The 24,363-nt window shown below is 42.2% G+C and overlaps 1 protein-coding gene across 1 annotated transcript; it reads right to left on the reverse strand.

Annotated features, from left to right (window-relative positions):
- Window positions 1–1,850: 1,850 nt before the first annotated feature.
- On the reverse strand, window positions 1,851–19,895 carry LOC137412325 (chromosome-associated kinesin KIF4A-like). Its single transcript, XM_078768812.1, has 26 exons — window positions 19,868–19,895; window positions 19,219–19,334; window positions 18,883–18,997; window positions 18,038–18,225; window positions 17,848–17,937; window positions 17,580–17,746; window positions 17,225–17,433; window positions 16,971–17,146; window positions 16,642–16,703; window positions 14,575–14,686; window positions 14,219–14,277; window positions 12,523–12,625; window positions 12,187–12,354; window positions 11,956–12,050; window positions 11,637–11,781; window positions 11,451–11,561; window positions 9,456–9,539; window positions 9,246–9,350; window positions 8,829–8,981; window positions 8,643–8,728; window positions 8,016–8,139; window positions 7,692–7,826; window positions 7,533–7,574; window positions 6,672–6,716; window positions 6,044–6,171; window positions 1,851–2,122 (listed from the first exon to the last, which is right to left on the reverse strand). The coding sequence occupies exons 1-26, from the start codon at window positions 19,893–19,895 to the stop codon at window positions 2,116–2,118; spliced, it is 2,853 nt and encodes a 950-aa protein (XP_078624938.1). The 3' UTR covers window positions 1,851–2,115.
- Window positions 19,896–24,363: the final 4,468 nt, after the last annotated feature.

Raw genomic sequence — 24,363 nt, forward strand, 5'->3', positions numbered from 1 at the left:
TCTACTTTCTCAACAATCCTCTCCAAGAAGTTCTGTCGCTCAAGATTTTGGGTCTCACCATCTGCCATGATCTTTCTTGGGAAAACCACATTTCCAAGCTGGCCTCCAAAGCCAGTCGCCGACTGGGCATCCTCCGTCGTGCGAAGTCCTTCCTAGGCACACCTGAGCTCCTCACCACATACAAGGCTTTCATCCGCAGCTCAATGGAATACTGTTCTCCCCTATGGGCTGGTGCTCCTGCCTCACACCTGGCTCGGCTTCACGCTGTTGAATCCAAAGCTTTCAGAATCATTGGAATCTCCCGCGATGAAGCTATCTCTGAGGGCCTTTCACTCACTCACCGCAGGCAGGTCGGTGGTCTTTCTGTCTTCTACCGACTCCTCTCCGGCCTTGCTCCCCCAGCTCTCTCTGTGCTCTGTCCCCCAAATATTCCTACAGGTCGCACAAGATCTGCCAGCCACCCTCTGATGGTTAAACTGCCGAAATCTCGGCTCTCTGCTCACCTTCACTCTTTCATTCCTCTTTTCTCCCGCCTCTGGAACAAACTCCCACACTCACTTCAATCACACTCCTCCCTCCAGGTCTTCAAAACAGCTGTTCACCACCATCTCTTATCTTCCCCCATCCAAAACCTTGATCTTTTCTACCCCCACTAATTCACCCCAGATCCACCTTGTTTGAAATTCCAACTTCTTTCCTGGAAGTCTTGGCAGTGTCCATATGTTTTATACCTCTCCCACCCACCCCCCCTTCCCATGCCTTCCCCCCAAAGCCCTCTCCCTCCCACAGTTCTCTCGATGTCTCCATGTCTCTCGGTCCCTGCTCTCAAATGTTGTGTTTGTGTCCTTCCCCCTCTCTCCCCATCTTGTCTACCGCTCCCGATGTTACTTGTTTTGTGTGTCTGTTTGTCTTTCTGTGTGATTAATGTTCGCTCTTTCACGAGCCTCGATCTTGTATACAACAACAACAACAAAAAAAAAAAAAAAAAAAAAAAAAAAAAACGATCATTCATTCATTTCATTAATCATAAGCAATGGCGGCCAATGCAAGTCAAAATTCATGATGCACCAAGTTACATTGGCATGTATAAATGAGTTAGTTTCGTATAGCTAGCTGTAACGGTTTTCTCGGAATAGTCTTCACAAATTGTGTGAGAATAATCCTTACAAGAATAGGCTCCCAGTGGGAAGCTCACTGGTAGCCTAAACCCAGCAAAATTCCGGCAGAAGGGACATATACACTGGACAGACAGATAAATGCTGAGACGGCATTGCCCCAAGAACTACATCGTAAAAATTGTCACAGTGCCTTCTGTACATGGCTGAAGTCAAGACTGATATAAAGAGCTATTGGTGGCATGTTTAACAGAGTGATACACCATGTGGCCACCTCAAACATATTGGGGGGAAAAAAAATTATCGGAAAAAAAAAGTCAATATCTATTACCAAAAAATTGATACAGCAATTTAAAACGGTGCAATTAAAACACAGAAGACAAACACCGACAATTAGCTTCAGGGTAATTAAAGGTATTCACAGCATCACGTAAACCCTGGTGTTGGCTTAGCGGCTAGGGTGCCGGCTTAGGATCCTAGATCCTGGGTTCGAATCCCGGTCGATCGCTGAATTAACGCAAGGGGGGTTGACTCAGCCTGTCATCCTTCCGAGGTCGGCAAATTGAGTACCAGTTCACTGGTAATTCCCTGTTTGTCGTAAAAGGCGACAAAAAGGGTTGGCGGCAGGAAGGGCATCCGGCCGCAAAACATTGCTTCAAAAAGGGGACCCAAAAACAACAACAACCATGGTACCAGAAAAAGGCCAACCCCCGCTTTGTGGGGAAAAATGGCCTCTAAAGGTGGTTTGTTTACAGCATCACCTTAAGCTACTTTCAAGCATCAAAGAACATATTTTAAGCTAAAGTGTAATATCAGAAAGCTGTTTGGTTGCCGTTTCGACAATTTTTGTTTTTCAGAAAAAGTCATCAAGCATGCATTTGGAGAAGATGCCAGTGGCAGATGGGACGGGTTTGTGTGTGCAGACTCCGTTTTGGTTCTCTTTCCAGCAATATCCCCTGGTGATTGAACAGCTTGCTCGCACAGTCTTTTGGCATTCCAGTCAATACCTGGAAGGGAGACATTTATGGCAAAAAAAAAAAGAATTTAAAAAAAATTATAAAAATAAAATAATAATTTCAGAAAATAATGAAAAACAAGACCAAAAGTCCAACAGCGGCGTAGCCGGGCTTGTAAAATATAAACCACGAACACACATAATTAGCTTTTTAAACAGTCGCTAATGCTGTTTATAACATTAAACAAAGAAATTTGGAGGAATCCCGACATCTGAGGTATGTTTTACTTACAGAACTGAGGGAAGATCTACTGTAATCTATATACCCCACAACAATACAACAACCGGCATTTTAAGGCCATTTTCCCTGCAAGAGCGGGGGTTAGCCTTGCGGTCCCCATGACATTGTCATGGTTCTATTTTTGAGGCAATGTTTTTATGGCCGGATGCCCTTCCTGACGCCAACCGTTTGTCGCCTCTTACGACACGCAGGGATACGGTGTACCTATTCTAAACCGGGGTACACACCGGTGTGTATATACCGCACAAGGATTGGGTTAATAACATGCCATCAAAAAAACCGAGGCAAATTCCTTACTTCCACAGTTGTTAGTACCGCAAACCGCTTATTTTTGATTCATGAACCAAACACTGCTTCAATCCATTAATTTGTATTCACGACATTGGGATTAAAGTGTTATGGTCATATTTACTATATTATTATTATTACTATTACAAAAATGATACAAGTGGAACGATACACTACTGCATTAAGAAACCTGTGCTTAATTTGTCCGAAGCAGTCTGAAGATGAGGCATATACGTACCGTTTTGTTGGAAGAGACGTCCGATGCTTTCGCTATTTCACTGTCATTTTAACAATCGGTTTGTTTGTGTCTCACACTGAATGAAAAACGTAGAGGTAGAGCATGTCGATTGTGACATATGACAGGTTCGACGATATGTTCGGCATGAGCGAAATTGGAATCAAAATGCCGGAGTGTGGAGAGTCAGCCGCCGTACCACCATAATGACATCAGACGTAATCACATCATCCTGTCATGCGACCAGATCCTCAGCTCTGATTGGTATACGTTTGAGGGAACATACATATGGACAAACACTATTCTAGACGGCTTTGCCCTATGGGCTACGCCGTAAAAAAAAACAATCGGAAGGAAAACCTGAAATTCAAAGCTAATTTTGAGCAGCATGGCAGGCAGCAACATTGGAAAAGGCAGGAGGATGTTTTGGCTCAAGATGATCCATCTCAATGTCAACCACGAAAAAATAATAAATCAAATTAGGCCATTGGCCAGACATGGTCCTCGTGCACCCACCCCCCCCCCCTCCCTCCCACAACTCTACCACCCCATATATTTTTGAAGCACTCAGGTCCCCTCAACATGAAATCAACTGGTAACAGTAAATAAACTGGTTCTTACTATTCATTTTTCACACATATTTGATGGTACCCTTAAAATATATCTTTTCCGTGTCGTTATGTTCCCTGAGATGGCTGAAAGTGGTCTGAGTTATATAAGTTATATATCATCTGAAAGGTAATTATCTGCTGGTCATTATAAATGGCATATATTTTAGATTTAGTGTTACCATTGGCCTCAAAAATCAAGTCGAACAGCTATACCCCATGTTTCGCTGTGCCAACGTAACACAGACTAAGATATTCGAACTTATATCTTCAATCCAGCCACAGTAGACTTGACATTAACAACAACTTTCTGGACATTCTTCATAAAAATACCTTTCATTTGATACCAAATATGTCTTCTTACCAGTAAACATCTATCAGATATGACACTGTAAACTGACCGCAGGTGTGCTGACAATTGCCGCATATGCTTCTCAGATGATCCATGTGGTAACACTGTGCCAACTTTCAACACAATGAAATATGAATTGCTAAATTCACACACAATCACACCTTATTTGTTACAGTATAACAACATTGCTGCTTTCTAGCTGAGCAACATACAATGCTCTCAAGTCTGATAGTTTCACAACCTTGTGGCTATGTAACACCTCCTTATCTACAACATCACAAACTACTTTAAAAGCTTTCTTGTGAACTTCTTCTAGTTCTCGCTGATGCTAGATTCTAGCTGATGTTCTAGCTGGTAAATTTCTGAATAGTAGCGAGTGGTTGACAAAGCTGCTTCATTTGCAACATGCATGTATTCCTGTAACTAAATCGAGGTAAAGTGTGACTTAATAATATATTGTCAAGTAACAATGAGCAATTGAATGATATTTCACTTTCCAATTAAAGCACCTTCCATGACTGACAATGTCTATCAACGCGATCATTTCGTGCAGTTATCGCGATTGTCGGCACACCTGCATTCTGTTTGAAGTGTCATATCTGATAGATTTTTATTGACAAAAATACACATTTGGTATCAAATGAAAGGTATTTTTATGAAGAATGTCCAGACATTTGTTATTAATGTGAATCAATTCTAGTGCGGCTGGATTTGAAGTGTTAGTTTGACACAGCGAAACATGGGGTATAGCTGTTCGACTTGATTTTTGAGGCCAATGGTAACACTAAATTTAAAATATATGCCATTTATAATGACCAGCAGATAATTACCTTTCAGATGATATATAACTTGTATAACTCAGACCACTTTCAGCCATCTCGGGGAACATAACGACACGGAAAAGATATATTTTAAGGGTACCATCAAATATGTGTGAAAAATGAATAGTAAGAACCAGTTTATTTACTGTTACCAGTTGATTTCATGTTGAGGGGACCCGAGTGCTTCAAAAGTATATGGGGTGGTAGAGTTGTGGGGGGGGGGGGGGGGTGCACGAGGACCATGTCTGGCCCATGGCCTAAATGTTTCACGAATAAAAATTAGAGCAGGTCATTATTACAGCAAGCATTTATAAAACTATCATGGCAAATTACATCATGAAACATGTCAACATCAACGTCACATTCTTTCAGCAATTTGCACTTGCACGTCTGAAAGAATGGGAAGCCACCCAGAAAACAAGACACGGTCAACTGCCCTCGTGAATATGGTCAAGTGGTCTGATATTTTCACACTTTTCTCGACACTGATGAGATAACTTGCCCAACTGTTGCACAAAATTAAAGGTGGTGTAGGATGAATGGTGGAAACAATGGATACTCTATCGTACAAGGGTGCAGGTGAGTGAGACTGGGAGCTTTGGGCTTAACAATGGGTGCATGCTCAAGTGCCGCTATCCCAGGTCCTAATCTATCAATCACTCTGAAAATGGCAAAATACAACAACCGGAGAAATGCCCTCAGCAGCTTCTCGTGAGTCAATAGATGGCACGTCAGCATGATATCGTGCTAATTTGAAAAAACATTGGGCTCAGGAAGTTATTCGAAAGTGAAAACATCTCACCCCGATAAAACAAATACTTCTCAAAATCGAAATAAATAAAACTAATCCTGTCTGGGTTCCAAATCCGACCAGGGGATTGTCAAAAGAGTATTTTGTCCACCACTTTAGCCTATGAAGACCCCTCTTTACATGCTTGGGAGAATAATCTTTCCATGCTGCAGGATATGCTTGGGAGATCAAGACCCTTGAAAACCCTGAACACTCCAAAGACCATTTGGACCCCAAAGATTCTCAAGACCCATGAAAACCACAAAGACTCCTTTACACACCAGCATTGCCTCAACTCACCATTTTATATAAACCCAAATTTAACCCCGTCTCTTCCTGCAACCACGCCTTACGGACTCTTTCCCCCTCCTCCCTTCGCCCCCCCCCCCCAAACCCCATCGGTTCTCCTACCCCTTTTCAGTTTTTCCCCTGTCCCCTCTCTGCTGGCTGTCCTGCCACCCTCTCACCCCAACCCCCTCCACACCCCACCCCCCCCCCCCCCCCCAGCAAAACACTGGATAACCCTGCCATAAAAAAAAATTACGTAATGAACCCAATGACTTGCAAAGGGATGTTACCTTTTATTTGGTGAAGGAGCGATGTCAGGAATGGAGAAGAAAGACGTTTCTGGGGGAACCTCAACACCATCCTGCGGCTGTTCACCTCTGGGGCTCTGGTCACTATTTTGGTCACCTGTCCGTTGTTCCTGCATCATCGTTGAGGTTATGAAAGGAAAACAAATGGACAGCTTCAGCATTATTTGTTAATTTCATCAGTTATCTTCATATTTCGATTGTGCGTTTGAATGCAAATCATCCATACGATTTCAAGAGTCTCGTTTACAAACCGGGTTACAGGCAAGAGGCAGCATTAAAACGAACACATTAACTGATATTTTCCAAAACAGATGTTGAAGACATTGCAACTGAAAACGTTGAAGCAACCGCATAATATTACGGTGATGTTTAAATCTGAGTGAGAATAGTTCTAAATTTTAAAAACTTTCTTCTGATATTTGTGATTTATTTCAAACAAACTGTATTTCCCATCAGACATGACCAACTTGCATTACACACACCAAGAATAAATCACATTTGCAACTTAAATGCACCACAACACAAGAGATATACCAAAGACAATGGTCAACTTTCAACCTCAAAGGAAGAGACAGGTAAAAGATTACTTGGGAATTTATGAAGGCCTAACCTTTGGAGGGGTTTTTTGCTCATCAGAGACATTCAAAGCTTTCTGCTGAAAAACCCAGAAACAAAGAAAAACAAAGTGAATTCGACCATACAAGCTGTAAATCGACAAAAACACAAATCGACATTGAAGCAAAACAATAAGAGTTCCCTTATAAGGAACTTCATTCCATGCAGGAGGCCATTAGGCCCATCAAGCCTATGCAATAATAGACAACCTATGGTTGTTCCTCTGCCACGTCTTTTTAAATGCTTGAGGATTAACATAAACAAAATTTGGAAACTCACTTGTATGTGGCAATCACAAGTAATGACAGTTTGCATGACAATCTTTACCCCCTCACCCCAAGCCCACCCCAGCAGTATGCAGACATGGCTGGGACAGCAAAACAGCCAATTAAGCAAGTGAAAATATTGGAATTTGATGGAAACATGCTGTTCCTTTGGTTTTGAAAGTATTTGATCATGAACAGACTCATTTGGCATGAGTGGAGTTGGGTCGACCACCCCACTGCTCATCCCATCTCCAAATGTGGCACAAAAATTGTTGGCACAGTTCATGCAATCTGGTAGGTCAAATTTCCAAAAAAAGAAAATAAAAAACAGCCAACCACCTTTGCCATTTAACTTGAAGATATGGACGTAACCACTAGTTATTCTACATCGTTGTTTATATAGAAAGGGAAGAGTTGGAAGTACCTGTATTATAAAAGTTCCACCATTTTTGCATAATCTATTGTGCAGAAGATGCCTTGGATTTTAGGCTTGGCAAAGTAACATCTTTTTTGGAACAAAAGTGCATCTGCCTTTTATACACCCAGAAATAAAAAGTTCTCAGCCACAAATTCTGAAAGGCAGAAGTTACCTTGTCTTCTGCTTCTTGTTGTCGCTGATTTATCAGGATCATCTGTCGGAAAAAGGGAGGTGCTTGAAGGTGGTTAACATTGCTTCAATAGCATAATATCAAAGTTGAACACCAGAGTCCAGAGCCAGAATTTACCATCCACCACCTGACATGCAATACCTGATCTTGATGTTCTTGAGCCTCGCATGCAATACCTGCGGCCTCGCTTGCTCGCTGTCGCTCCTGTGACACCTGCTTGGTGAACTCAACCACTTCTCTTTCCTTAACCCCACACCGCACCCGTGTGGCAACCACCTGGAGTGAAACATCAAATATACACACCACCCACAAAAATTAGTGGAGTGTACCATTCCTTATTCATCTGGAGAAAAAAATAATAATAATAAGGATAATAAAAATAATAATAATAAGCAAGGAGAATAATTTTTATTCTTTTAAATAAAGGAGAGGGATCTTCCCGACACAGAGAAAAGGCTCTCATACCTCCTTCATAAGCCACTTGAGGGCAGACTTAGCCTCAATCAAGCTGAAGCCATCCCAAAATGGCACACGCTCATCACCATCCACATCAGCCAGCTTTTGTTGCATGTCAGCAATCTGTGCAGACCTGTGGAGGAAGTTTTAAAATAAACTTGGCAAAAAAACAACAAAAAAAAAACAAGCATTACGCCTAGGTCCCCCGTCGTTGAAGTGATGCGAGTTGACAAAGTGGAAGATGCAAGGCGGCCATCTTGGATTTTGACGTGGCGACCCAATTTTCAAGTGTTCTTCCTTATGCCTAGATACACCCACACACCAGATTAGAAGTTGGTACTTCGCTTATTTTTCAAGATATTAAGCTCAAGGTTCAGACATACATGGCGTCAGACATACATGGCGGTGGCCATCTTGGATTTTGACGTGGGTTGCACCCACACACCAAATTAGAATTCGGTCCTTCGCTTACGCATGCACGGAGGGGAAAACCATAGTCCTCTTTCGCTCCGCAGTGCGACGGGGGACAAAAAAAAAAAAACCTTGCATTGAGAATCACTGGTTGGATAAATTATATGAAAAACTGGCAGGATGCACTGATTGAAATTCTTGATTCGTAGACAGTAAAATATGTACCTCAGTTCCATCTCAGTTTCCAAACTTTTGATCTGCTCGTCAATGTCACAATCTTGTTCGCGTTCCCTGCTGCCGAACGTTCTTCGCTACAGATGACAAATAGACAGAGGTTAGAATGGAACCCAGGAGTGACAAATGACTTGGTTAAAACTTAATTTTTTAATTCACTTGATCACATGACCTTACCCGAGATTTTTTAATAGGCTGGGAAATGTCCTCCTTGTTGCGCTGCAGCTGTGCCAAATCCCGGGCAAGCATGTGGTCATCCAAAAGGTTATTGAGGTGACATCTTACCTCCTCCATGCTTACCAAGACCTCTACCTCAATGGTCAACAAGCCCTGAGGTCAAAGCAATCAGCATGAAAAACAAAACCCCAGGTTTTTGAAATGCCAGCATACCAAACCCTCAACCTTGGCATTAAAACATGAAGCTAGCACCAACTACAAGCTTTCTATCTCATGAGAATGGTTATAGAGGTATTTGGATCCACATACAGTACACCCAAGATTATTAAATGATTCATGTAATGACTCTTGCAATTCCTCCCTCCCCTCAAGATACATAATGTTAATCAAAAATTCTGGTCATCAGAAGATGAAGACCTTGATCCAAGCAGCCATTCCTTCCTTGCCCTTCTGCTGCTGTCCCTTGCGTTGCTCCCCAGCTTCCTTCTGCCGCTGCAGTGCATCTCTCAACCGGCGAGCTGCCTAGATAAGAGAATGACACACAAGGGGGGGCTCACCCAAGGAAGGGCAATTTAGGCTTGGTCAAAATTCCTGCAGCCCTTTGGCCGCTAAAGACCAAGGGCTCACCTCTTCAGTTTTGCGTCGAAGAACGGCCATCTGCTTTTCATAGCCCCTCTCCATCCTCAGCACCTCAAACTGGTGCTTTCTCTCCTAAAAAGTGTACATCGGTTTACTTTATTATTTTTTTTAAAGGAAAATAAAAATAAAAATTAAAATAAAGACGAACAAGGAGGAGTTTTCCTTGGTTGGGTGATGCAAGAATGGCAGGCCCTTTCTATATGGCCCAAAAATAGAGGCCTACTCCACAATATTGCTTGGATCTCTCCCTTTGAAAAAAACCACTGCATCCTAAGATGACATATATCCAACAGAAACCTTTCATTGGCTATCTTGGACTAGCTCATCTCCCTCGAGCTTTTGTACACCACTCCTTTCCTATGCCATCTCCAGGCGCTTTGTATAACGTCATTGCCGGACACCGAAGGGGGCTCGGCAATGACGCACGCTGAAAGGGAATACTCAATTTTCACTCTGGTTGTTTGTTTTCTTGTTTTCTTGTTTGTTTGTCCGGGCGATATCTCAGCCATCCTTCGAGCTGGGAAGCTGAAATTTCGGCACAATAGTCAGTACTTTGTCAAAAACGGGATTTTGTTGTTTTTTGAATAATCAACTAATTGATGAATTACTTAATTATTATCGATTAAGTACTGATACATTTCTTTAGTCTCCTCATCCTTTAAATCCTTTAAATTTTAATTATTTAATTTTTAAATTTTAATCCTTTAAAATCCTTAAAATCCTTGAAATTAAATAATTTAATTTAAATTTAATAATTTTGATTTTTAATTTAATAATTTAATAATAATAATTAAATTATTATAATATTTAAATCCTTTAAATAATTTAAATCCTTTAAATTTTAATCCTTTAAATCCTTAGTCTTAAATGTCAGGCACCTTTTGAGTTAGGAAGCTGATATTTGGACATGCCAACGACCAAGTGCCAATGCCAATGACCAAGATCCAATGATTTGGACATCCCATGATCTTTCTTGGGAAAACCACATTTCCAAGCTGGCCTCCAAAGCCAGTCGCCGACTGGGCATCCTCCGTCGTGCGCAGTCATTCCTTGGCACACCTGAGCTCCTCACCACATATAAGGCTTTCATCCGCAGCTCAATGGAATACTGTTCCCCCCCCTCTGGGCTGGTGCTCCTGCCTAACAGCGTGAAGCCGAGCAAGGTGTGGAGGCCAAAGCTTTCAGAATCATTGGAATCTCCTGCGATGAAGTCAACTCCAAGGGCCTTTCACTCACTCACCGCAGGCAGGTTGGTGGTCTTTCTGTCTTCCACCGACTCCTCTCCAGCCTTGCTCCCCCAGCTCTGTCCCCCCAATATTCCTTCAGGTCGCACAAGATCTGCCTGCAACCCTCTTATGGTTAAACTGCCAAAGTCGAGTCTCTCTGCTCACCTTCACTCTTTCATTCCCCTTTTCTCCCGCCTCTGGAACAAACTCCCCCACTCCCTTCAATCCCACTCCTCCCTCCAGGTCTTTAAAACAGCTGTTCACCACCATCTATCTTCCCCCATCGAAAACCTTGATCTTTTCTAACCCCGGTAATTCACCCCAGAGTCCTTGCAGTGTTCATATGTTTTATACCTCTCCCACCTCCCCCCCCCCCAAGTCCTCCCGATGTCCCTGCTCTCAAATGTTGTGTTTGTGTCCTTCCCCCTCTTGTCTGCCGCTCCCCTTGTTTTTTGTGTTTTGTGTGTCGGTTTGACTTTTGTATGATTAATGTTTAATGTATTTGTATACAAAAAAGAAAGAATTTTTTTTTTTATTTCGCAGGAAAGGCTATTTTTGATTTATTGATTAAGCAATTAATCGATTAATTATTTATTGATTGATAAATGAATTATTTAGTTTCTTTATTTTTGACTTATTATTATTATTATTAATTTTTTTTTTTTTCACAATCAAAACAAGCTTCATTCACAATCGAAACAAGATAGCCAACCAAACTTCTGGTCTATGCTTCAGAAGTCTCATTGCACAAGCTGACCTTCTGCTTGAGCTGTTGAACCTCACGGTTCTTTTGTACACACCACTGACGGAACTTGGTTGAATCATCTTTGATACTCTTGATGAGATGTACACGTTGGTTCAGGTGCACCTGAAGATGGGGAAACATCAACCACTGGCCTGGCCAAGATAAATCAATTTCTCAAACTACAGTGCAACCCATTACCTGGATCTCATCATTGAGTTGGGAGACCGTTTTGTCAGTTCTCTGCTTGTGGTCGAGGAGCTTAGTTTGCTCAACAATTTTCTTCTTCAGCGACGCCATTTCACTTGCGAGGTCCTGCAGCCTTTTCCGACGCTTCTCACTGATCCTTGAATGAAAATGGCAGTGACACATTATGAAGAATTTTTTTATTTTTTATTCTCCCATACGAGAATAACTTTTGGGCCATATGGCAATGTTGACAATGTTGCCTTTCCAAAACCTGCAGACTTGATATTTAATCCAATATGGATAAGGATCAGGGTACATTAACAATTCATACTTGGCATGGATGGCTTCTTTCTTGGCCGCAGCATGTTGCTCCTCTTTCTCACGCTCAAGGTTTTGAACTTTTTTTTCTAGTTCCAAAAGATTATCCTGATGAAAGAGGTAAAAATGGTACACATTAATTAATTTATTTTTAAACCTCAATGCCCAATAATCCAAAGGAAAAAAAACAAAAATTAAAACCCCAAAAAAATAAAAACCCATCACACAATGCATTTCCATTTACCTGGTAACTGCCATTATCTGCAAGCACGGTCGTGTCAACTAGCGTGACATGGCGAGCCAGCTCTTTCTTCATGGCCAGTGTTTGGTCCAATTGCAGCAGCTCTAGAGACAACTTTACCTGTCGCTCGTCATATTGCACCGAGAAAGGCTCCGCAACTTCACCTGAACCCTACAGCAGAAATAAAACATAAAACGTGAGAATTCCCACAAAGCAGAAAAAGCACCTGCACAAAACAAAAAGTAAATTAAATAACAATTTTGTTTTTTTTTTAACAAAAAACGAACAAAAGTTGTTGTTTTTTTGGTTTTTTTAAGAACACTTGTTACTCCAGAATACCTCCAGCTCAGTGATCTTGCTCTGAAGGTTCTGCAGAAGTTCAAACGGTTTTCTTAACTCAATTCCTCCATTTGCAAGCACATCCAACGACTCTGCAAATGCACTGAAAGGGAATACTCAATGTTGCACTGATGTCCACACCACACCTGCAACAAACAGCACAGCCAGGTACCTAACTCACAGTTCCAACTACTCAGCAGACAAAAACCCAGCTGTCCAATTGGATTGATAGTAATTCAATTATAGCATCCGATAGCGTAACTGTGCGGTACTATAACAGTGCAATCTTTAAATGCAAATATTTTAAAGTCACTTTCTACTGTGAATCCGTCGTGGTGCTAATTGCACTACTGGTATTTGGTGCTAATCGCACTAACCATACCTGCTTTGTTACACAGTGGGTCAATTATTCGAGTTAAGGAACATTTTGCATGGAAACAAGATTTATCAATCATCAATATAGAAACACACCAAAAAAAAAAAAAAAAAAAAAAAAAAAAAACCCTCCTACCAAAGAAAACCAAAACATGTGCTTCTCAGGCTATTCCCAGAATGCACACAAGACTACACTAGTTAAATGCAAAAATGACAAGTAAACAAACAATATTTCACCTCAGTACTTGGTCCAGAAGACACGACACCCAACATGTCAGACACAGAACATGTGTTTGGTGTGTTTGGGGCCCAGGAAAGGGCCTGAAATAACTCCTGGGGGGAGTGGTAATGGGGGTGACAGGCCCCGGACATGTATCGAAAAAGACACTTAACACATGCCCACGTGTGCAAAACCGGGTGCCCACCGACGCGCGTGCCAACAAATGGAACAAATGCTGCGGTCCTTCGAAGGGATGCTAAAGAAGATTGTGCATATGACGTACATGACCACACGTGACCTTGCAATCCAGCGCATCCATTTGCGCATGCGCCAAAGTCTTTCAGAGCACATCAACACCATAACAGCGCATTTTCGCATGCGCAAGATTGAGAACCGGCTGTGTTCCATCCACATATGACGTACATGTCCACACGTGACCTTGCAATCCAGCGCGTCCATTTGCGCATGCGCCAGTCTTTGAGAGCATCACATCAACACCATAACAGCGCATTTGCACATGCGCAAGATTGTCGTCCAGGTGAATCCAGGTGTCGTCCAGGTGTGTTCCACTGAACGTTGAGATGAATATCTTGAAAAATAAGCGAAGTACCAACTTCTGATTTGGTGTGTGGGTGCATCTCGGCATAAGGAAGAACGCTATTGTAAATTGGGTCGCCACGTCAAAATCCAAGATGGCCGCCTTGCAACTTCCACTTTGTCAACTCGCATCACTTCATGTTTAATGCCACAACAGGGCGCTCATCCAATGTTAAGTGAATGTCAGGGTTATATGTTTAATGCCACAAGATGGCGCTCATGCAAAGTTAAGTTATGTGAACTGGTACTCAATTAGCCGACCTCGGAAGGATGACAGGCTGAGTCAACCCCCCTGGCGTTAATTCAGCAATCGACCGGGATTCAAACCCAGGATCCTAAGCTGGCACCCTAGCCGCTAAGCCAACACCAGGCTGAATCTACAGTACTAATTGATGAATTGATGAATCTACAGTACTAATTGGGGGTGGAGAGGGGAAGAAAAAAAAATGAAACAAAAACGCAACACGATTAATGTGTAAGTATGCAGGTTGATGGATGACATACCCTTCATGCTGTTTCACATCCTCGATAGATTTCTGAACTTTCTCTTTCTGCATCTCCAGCTAAAAGTAGATTACAAAGAAAATGTTTAATTGGAGGGGGAAAAAAAAAGAAAAAAAAGTGTGTGTGTGTGTGTGTATATATTATATATATACACATATATACACAATTGGAGGGGGAGGGGAAGAAGAAGAAGAAGAAAAAAAACCCCCCCAAAAAACCACAATCAATGTTATTGAAAAGTGGTAAAGGCCGTTATGGGTGAAGACTCATTCAAGGGTGAATCAGTATTCCACAACAATGTGGAGGTATGAAGCTGCACAACAACCAGCCATGCCTTGGCTTTTTTGTTGACGTACCAACACAACTTGCTCGCTCAGTTGAGAATTTTGGCGTTCCAGGCGATCAACATGCTTTTGTAGGTCGACATTGCGCTCAGTGAGCTGTTGCTCTCGCTCTTCATTTCCATGACTACATTTCCACACAAACAATGCCAGCAACAAATTAATACATTAACACGGAAATGGAGATTACGGTTCAGTTCCAGAACCAGAAGAAGTGGAGATAGAGAGAAAATTTTTATATATGAATGAATGATCGTTTTAAGGCCATTTTTCCCCGCTAGAGCGGGAGTTAGCCTTGCGGGCCCCATGACAATCATGGTTCCCTGTTTGAGGCAATGTTTTTATGGCCGGATGCCCTTCCTGACGCCAACCCTTGGTCGCCTCTTACGATACGCAGGGATACGGTGTACCTATTCTAAATCGGCCATTTGGGGTAACAAAACTAGAAAAAAAAAAATGAAAAAAAAAATCAGAGATTGCAGACTCTCACCAGGACGTGTTTTCAGTGGTTAAGGCTTTTGTGTTAAAACAAATATGGCGGCTGTCGTGGATATTTTCCCTACCATAGTATGTAATATATGAACCAAGAAATTCAATGTCCATCAACTTGTCAGAAGAAAGTCACAAATTTAATTCCCGAGGAGGATAACACTTTCTGTCTAAAAGGAAATAACAACAAGCAAACAATAACCTTTATCAAACCATAATACAATTCACAAATTACATTTCAAGATTCACAGAAGGTCCCAAGTGAAAATCCTGGTACGTATAGAGATGTACATCAAAGGAAACATCATAAGGATACAGTAGCATGCACAGTATACAGTCAACATACAGTGTAAACATACAGAATTCTAAGTACAGCAAACCAACATCCTACACACCCAGTGATAATCCTGGTTATTTGGTCATTCGTTCTGATTTTTAAAACATTTCAAGTGGGAGGAGCAAGAGGAGGGGGGAGGAGCGAAGAGAGGGGAGCAGAGCAGTCGGATTGGTTGGGTAAAAGTTTGGGTGGGAGGGCGCAAGGATCGGGGGATACAATGTGATTGGTCAAGTGAAATATTGGGATGCGGGTGCTCCCTGCTGGGAGCAGATCTGCATTTACAAATCCTTTAATGAGAAGAATGTGCTGCTTCAGACTCTTCGGCACCAAGCAATCATAACAATGCGTAAACGTTGCAGCGACGTTTTATAATGCCATTGCAGGGACATTTATGATTTAATATTTAGAAAATATACAATAAGAAAGTCCTTATTTAATCACTCAGTAGCTATACTAGAGTAGCTCATGGTGGTTGAGTATGCACTTTATTGTACAGACCTAAACTCTTCAGGAATCCACTAATTGAAGGTCCAGGAACAATATTTGGTTGGTAACACATTTGCCACTGACGGCAAAATAGCTGAAATGGCCACACCCCTTTTTGGGCCACGCCCCCTTTTTTGCCGTGACTGTATCTACAGAACCGTTGGACCTAGGAGGTTGCCCGACCACTCAAAATTTGCGCAATGGCCACATTATGGGGGGTCAGTAATACATTTTCATATCCAAAAGTCAATGGTTTTTAAGATAATTGCCAAAAACCGATTTAGTAAACTGCTTCAAATCTTCCCGGTTGTCTTTTCCTTCATTTTTTTCAGCTTTGCGTGAACATAATAGCCCCATTAATTTGCTCCATCAGGTAGCAGACTCCCACCCAGGGTTTAGCTCGGCTGCACGTAACCGGTTGTGTGTGTGACAAGAACGAATTGATAAAATTTCCGAAGGTCTGAATGCAGACATGAAAAAAAAAAAAATTAAGTGGTTCTTTGCCATTGAGTGATAGGGCCAAAAACAATATATAGGAAGACATCTCAAAAGGTTGTGGACGAGTTATGACAAAACTTGGTGGATGAGTTGGGTCGGAGAAAAGAACAAACAGATTAGATTTTAGTTCAGGTCTGAATCCAGATCTGGCCAAGTGAGATACAAAACGTAACCTGTTCAGCCTGGTGGAGGTATGTGCTCTACCGAGTGCCTTTCAAGTTAAGCATGTAACTACCATGTGTAATAAAGCAATGCAAAAAAAAAAAGCGTACCTGAGCTGCTCCGGTGCCCTTCCACCTGTCGCTTGCAAAAGTTGTACACTTAGCTGCTGTACCTGCATGTAGTACAAATATATATATATATATATATATATATATATATATATATATATATATATATATATATATATATATAAATTGGGAGGGGGTTGAGGGGGAGGAAGGGGAGAAGGTAAGACATGGTTTTCCGCATTCAATTTTAAGTTTACAGAAGGTACCAAGCTTTCATATCCTTGTAGGATACAATGCTTTGCTCAAGCATTGGTAATATAGTTAAGAAAAATTAATTCCACCATCTACAGAAGAGAAGAAGAAGCCCTCACTTGCTGTTTCAGGGCCAGCATCTCCGCAGCCTGAGGATCACGTTTCACAATTGGCTTGTTTTTTATCTTGCGTGCACGGTCTGCAAAGCGAAGAGTGTTCACAGTTTCCTCAAGGTGGGCATCAGCTGGACTGATACATGCCACCATCAATGTGTGACTGTTGCCACCAAGGGAATCTGTGGGTGAAGTGCAACCAGTGAGAAAACAGAGTTGGTATAATGAGACTGCATAATGTGGGTCCAATCGGCCATCACCTTGCAACAGGCGCGTGAGCTTTGAGTCACGGTAAGGAATGTGGCCCTTCCTTCCCGAATCCTCTCCAAGGGCACTGATAACATTTCCCAAGGCAAGAAGACCACGGTTGATGTTGATTCCCTCTTTGAGACGAACACCCTCAGTTTTAGTCTTCTTTTGACATTCTGACCCAGCGACGTCTACCAAATGAAACTTGCAACAACAGCAGCTGTCACATTCATGCCCAATAAGGTTTGAAAGGAAGGGAAAGGTACAACAGGTTAACGACATGTCAGTCATTATAGTAGCCATTTGGGGTAATGCCTTTTACCTTTCCTCAGTCACATGACAAAATGTTCCGACATTGCCCCTCACCGTTGTTCTGCACGCTTTTGTTCCATGGAGATTGTGAATATTGCATGCGAGCGGGATGACTGTGCATTAATCGCCGTTGAACGCACAGTTCGAGCTGAATTCCCCAGCTCCAAGCATCTCACCATCTCCTCAGCAGTGCAAACAATTTGCTCTGTCAAACCGGCTACCTGGGGACGTTATTACAATTTTAAATAGTCGAAGAAACAGCCATCGTGACACACTGCAGGCATAAAAACATCTCATTTCAGAAATCCAAATCCACACTTGCCTTTAGGCCCTCTTTGGCATTTTCTCTGATGCTCAACACTTGATGTTCTTTTGAGTTGTGGAGCAAATCGATGATCTCTTCATTGTAAACCTGCAAAATAAATCGATAAAATAAAAAGGAAATCTCAAGTTGCAAAGTCACAGAAAACAAAATTTCACACCCACAAAACAATCTCAACATTTTCAGTTACCTCGAGGTAGGAAACTTTGAGCACAAATTCGATCTCGGATCTTTGAGATATACCATCAAAGAGATGGTGTATGACCCGGGGAATAACTCCAACTTCATAATCATCCTGATTGGTTGTGTAAGTTCCCCCCATGGTGAATGTTTTACCTGAGCCAGTTTGACCATATGCCAGGACTGTGGCATTGTAACCTAAAAAAAAAAAAAAATTCTCAAAACTTCAGCAACAATACATTTTCTTGAGTCAATGATTTATCAATCAATTTATCAAGTCAATGAAATCAAATATTTGATTTATCAATTCCCTTTTCCTGGTTAGGCCTTCTTCTCAGAGCTCTATCAGCACTCAAAGTGCAATGCTGTCAACAAAATAAAATATCTTAAGGATGGGTTTAACAAAACCAAAATTATACTCGTTTCTGACTTGGGACAATCAAGATCATATTCAATCACTCTGTAGTTGCATGTTCAGAAAACACTGAAATGTATTCTTTGAGATGTACCATACACTGTTAAACAGCATCAATGATGCCAGAATAGTTTCTTGGCAAGGATTATACAGGGTGGGTAACCATTGCCTTCAGTGGTAGTTAGGGCAGGAATTTCGCAATTTGGTCATGGTGCATCGATAGATCACCTACTCTTTGCAAAAAGAGGAACAAACTAGGAAGTATGTAAAAAAGCAAAGCTCATCCACATCCATTTGTATTCAGCAGTCTGCTTCTGTATGCTCAAAATAACGAAAACAGTTTTTTTTAACCATACAAAATGAAAATTGATTTATACAGCCTCGACTTTTGACCTTTATAAATAAATGAGTTTACAAAAAGAAAAGAGGAAAACAATTACCATCGAAAATACCACAAAGCAGAGGAGCAACAGTAGCATTGAACACCTCTTCCTGCTTAGTTGCAGGGTCAAACGTGTAATCAAATGTGAACGCCTTCTCCGTACCAACAATAATCTGGAGAGAACAGAAGAATACATATCGGGAGATTATCAACACCAAATTATATTTCAATACGAGGACACTTCAACAACTAGGAAATATAATTAGATGCAAATGCATCAATTGATATGCCTCTGCCCACATTACAGCATCCCACTAATGTTTGATCTCATTTAAAGGACAAATGAAGAACTAGAGTGAAGTCGATGACGAGCCATCGCAAAATATGCATTTACCTGCGGCTCCCCAGGTACAAAGGATATGCACGTCTTGCATCCTTCAGCCAACTCTCGAGGAACAAGAGGCCGGCAACGGATGGCCACACGAACTGGAATAACTTTCTCTTCCATCACTGAAAGCACAAATCAACCAATAGAACCCTTGCAAAAACATGAACAAACAACCTCATTAAAAATAACAATAAAGCAAATAAGGAATTCCCAATCAGGTTATGGTGGCTGAAGCATCGATGCCAAATGCGCAGAAATTGAAATCAAAGAAGAACATGACCAAGATGACTGAGCAAACAGGCAATTTGACCTTTAAGTCTTGTGCTAAACAATCTGGTGCATCCGATGATGCAATCCATGCAGTATTCAACAGTACAGTACATTATATTATAGTATAGCATCATAGACCATGAGGAACACTCCCCGTATCTAGGAAAGCACCTAGCGATTTAACAAATGTCCTTCGCAGTGACTATTTATTGTGCATGACTATTGTGCAACGTGAACTTTATACAAAGACGCGAAGTTGCTTATTTTTTTTGGCATCGAGCCAAAAGCTTGATATTGTTGGGCTTCAGTTACATGTTGGGCTTGATATTGCACCATCTAGTGTGGTCAGATAAGGGAACAATATTTACCTGCTGGACAAAAGTACCATTTTTTGTGTGTGGGTTCCCTATCATGCCTACAAGCAATTTCAATAAGACGACAATCGAGATCGGTTACTATACGCCCACAAGAGGGCGCTATGTACGGTAGGGGAAAATGGGCGTCGCCGCAGTGCGGAACCGACGGGAACGCCCTTTTCGTGCTTCATTTTCCGATGGAGGCAGAGCATTTCTTCGCAAAATGGTGGCGGTAAGTGCGATTTTGAATAATTTTGAATTGTTTTGAGTATTTATTGATGCAGTCGAGACATTTTGAAGGTTCAGATTTAGTAAAACTAGCTGTTTAACTGATGTATTACGTAGTATTTGCGAGTCTTAATCCTAAATACACATCTGTTGTGGGCAATATGTGACGAACAAGACGTTTTTTTTGGTTGGATTTTTTTCTGTTATTTCCGAAAAAACGATGTTGTTACACCCATAGCGAGCGGGTGTGGGTAGCAGGGAAGTAATTTGGCGAAAAGGGTCTGCACATGAGCCATTTCAGCTTTATAATATGCCATTTATGTGCTCTATGTGGAGTTATTCTCTGTTAACCTCCCTCCCACCACGAAAAATTTTGGGCCCGAATGTAAAAAAGGGAGGGGTAAGGCAAGTCATCCTACCATTATTTTTTTGCTCTCGCGACTCTCCAAATGGGGTTTTGAAAAAAATACCATCCCCAGAGAAAAATAGACTGAATGCTTAGAACACCCATCTTTCTCCTAGGCAAGCCTGCTGTGTATTTAGTAAAACAGACCATCCCCTGTTGTGACAGCAAACCTGACAGAAATTGCTTTTTTGATGGATATATTCTATATAGCAATTAGCTATTTCAAGTGAAGTAGTTAAATTACATAATTACATATTTCTATCAATTCTTCAAACCTTTTCATGGGTGGAAAGGAACTTTTTATTATGAGGGGTGGCAGATATTTTAGATGAGTAGGTCAGGGCGCCTCGAGCTGCTGGGTTCGGAGGCATGCTCCAGAATTTTCACTATAACAAAACAAGTATTTTATGAAACAAATTATTTTGGGATACAATTCTGTATTGAGATATTAATTGTATCTTTTGGTCTCTTTCAGTTACTCGCGGAGGCCGAGACCAGCCGGCCTACCGACTGGAATAAGTGCCTGATTTGTCAGAAGATAACTCAGGAAAATCTGAGATGCCCGCTGGATGCGTTCAACAGAAGGGATGAAAAGTCGGAAGGGTATACTAAATTCCTGGAGAACGTTCGCATATTCCGAGAGCTAGAAGCTATGCCAGTAAATGTGCCCTTCATCCCGGAGGACGTTAGCAAGCTGATCTCAAACACCGCGAAGTGGCACAAATCGTGCTACTCAAAATTCAACGATCAAAAGCTTGAACGAATTCGGAAACGGGCCAGCCTGGACTTCGACGACGCCGCCGCAACTGCAAAACGTAGCAAACGTCACGGGTCTGTGGACGACACAAAGCGACAATGTTTGTTCTGTGGCAGGGACGGTACAGTTGGAACTGATCTTCACGAGTGCATTACTTTTGGTGCTGATAAAAAAATTCGCCAAATGGCCATAGAATTGCAGGACGGCGATTTATTAGCTAGATTGAATGGAGGTTCTGATTTGATTTCAATCGAAGCAAAATATCATTTCGATTGCCTCACAAAGTTTCGGAATCGCCATCGTTCGCTGAAAAGAAACGAACAAAAGACATCGGCAGATGAGTTGGAAATGATGTCCCAGTCGCGAGCTCGTGTTGAACTTTTCACGTATGTTGAAAACTCTGTTATGAACGGTCAAGTTGTGTTCAAACTCAGTGAATTGTATGACTTGTATCAAGCTCGCCTTAGTGACCTCGGTATAGACAAGCTGACAAACCGGAGCAGACTAAAGAATGAAATACTGGAATGATTTCCAGAAGCAACGACAGTTTCTGAAGGACGCAATTTGTTGATAGTTTACAGAGATTCGCTATCGTACTTGCTGAAGGACCATATGACGTCACGGGACTATGATGAAGCACGTACAATCGTGAAAGCTGCCAATATCATTCGCAGAGACCTGTTCGAACACAAGAAATTCACCTTTTCTGGAAATTTTCATCCGGGATGCCAAAAGGAAGCCATACCCACGTCTCTTCTGTCAATGATCGCAATGATCTTGAATGGGTCGGACTTGAAAGACCAAACTAAAGTTGAGTCACAAGCGTGTTTGACCGCGTGTCAAACAATACTTCTTAATGCTAAGAAAAAGGGAACTGACGGATCACGGCCACAGGCAAACGTATCCTCCACCGCTGCCGATCTATATTGGCCTGAGAATTCACGCACAGTTTCGAGACAAAATACTCATTCAGGCCCTCTTCAAGTTATGGCTCAGCATTTCTTATTCTCGTGTCCTGGAAATAGAGTCGGCAATGGCTGTGTCTTTGAGTGAGCGATTCATTGAGGACGGTGTCGTGTGCCCAGTTCAGCTCAGAAAACAGATTTTTACTGTCGCGGCTCTGGACAATATTGACCACAATTTATCCTCCACATCCGCTACATCTTCATTCCACGGCACTGGTATTTCATTGTTCCAGAAGATTTCAGAAACCAATCCCGGTGAAGTTAGAGAACCGATAGGATTTCCACCCAAAGGGTACCCAGCCGCTGATGCTCAAGAGCTATCATGATGTCTTGGAAGTGCCAACAAATGGAACAAAATGTGAGTACATGCCTCCCGCTACCCAGCCATCTTTGACGCCCGCAGAAACGGAAACAGTTGGCGAAACCGCACCGGAGCTCAGCAAGTGGATAGATTACTGCATCCAAAAAATGCGAGAATGCAAAATTTCTCAGGGAGATATGGTAACATGGTCTGCCTTCCACGCCGCTCTCCAAGACTCCATAAATTGTACAACGATATCAGCTATGCTTCCACTGTTCTACGAAAAGTCTGCAACACCGTCAATGATCAAACATTGTATGGACGTCGTTAAAACGGCCCTCAATTTCTTGAACCCTGGACAGGTCGCGGTTCTTACAGTCGATCAGCCACTCTATGCCATTGCCAAGTCAATACAATGGAAATGGCCTCTGGAATACGGTGCGGAACATTTCGTCGTCATGCTAGGAGGGCTACACATAGAAATGTCTCTGGAATATCGCAAGAAATCTCCTTGACCATTCTGGGTGAACAGACGCTCTGACGAAGGCAAACATCACGGGGTCCGGTACTGCCGAGTCATTCTTGAATGTCTCATCTGAAGAGAACCAGGTGAGTTTGCTCTGAGTATGTAGTTTGTAAAGTGATGACACTGACGATTTTCTCCATCCTAACGATTTTTTCTATTATTATGAACACATAATCAATTTCCTCATCTTTATTAACTTAACTATGATAAATCTGAAATAATCATCATTGGCCCTAAAACGCTCATAAAATCCACCAATAACTTTGCCCTCAAAATCGATGGTATCCCAGTATCCACCTCCCCTCACATCCGGAATCTTGGCATCATCTTTGACCAAACCCTCTCCTTCGACAAATACACTAAACAGATCACAAAGTCAGCCTTCTTTCACCTGAAAAACATCGCCCGTCTCCGTCCATCCCTCTCCTCCATGGCTGCAGAAACCCTCATCCACGCCTTCATCACCTCCCGTCTGGACTACTGCAATAGCCTCCTCTATGGTTCACCCTCAACAATCACCAATAAACTCCAATACATTCAGAACTCCGCTGCCCGTCTATTCACCCGTTCCCGGGCCCGTGACCACATCACCCCCGTCCTTTACAAGCTTCACTGGCTCCCAATCTCCCAGAGAATCCAGTACAAAATCCTCCTTGACCTACAAAGCCCTCCATAACCTGGCCCCATCCTACCTGGCTGACCTCCTCTCCGGACACACTCCCAACCGCAACCTCCGCTCTGCTGGTACCAACCTCCTGACCCCCCCCCCCCGCGCCCCCATCCGGACCAAATTCAGATCCTGGGGGGACAGGGCCTTCTCCATTGCTGCTCCCACCCTCTGGAACTCACTACCTCACACCATCAGAGACTCCTCCTCGCTCACCACATTCAAAACATCACTCAAGACCCACCTGTTCAACACTGCATTCAACATTTAACCCACAGCATTTAAAAGCCATGATTATCTCTTCTCCTTCTCCCTCCTTTTGGCTATGGGTATTTCCCTATTGATTCTTGTTTTTTTGCAATTGTTTTTATGTTTTGCTATGCATTATGTTTTGCACTCTGTCAAAGCGTCTTTGGGCTCCCTGAAAAGCGCTATATAAAATAAATGCATTATTATTATTATTATTATACTTACTTACTTACTTATAATTATTATGATACGCACACCAGGTTACTGTAACCTGCTCGTCTCTGCTGGAACAAGACGCCTTTATCGCTGACGGGGCATCAGACGACGACACAATTACATTGGAATCCTGGCGAAAACTCATGTGCAGGCAGCACCCGACCTACTATTTCTGGGATTTGGTCTGACGATATGAGGTACTCGTTTTGA

Source organism: Myxine glutinosa, unplaced genomic scaffold (genome assembly GCF_964187855.1).
Source record: "Myxine glutinosa unplaced genomic scaffold, kmMyxGlut1.1 SCAFFOLD_532, whole genome shotgun sequence".
NCBI lineage: Eukaryota > Metazoa > Chordata > Myxini > Myxiniformes > Myxinidae > Myxine > Myxine glutinosa.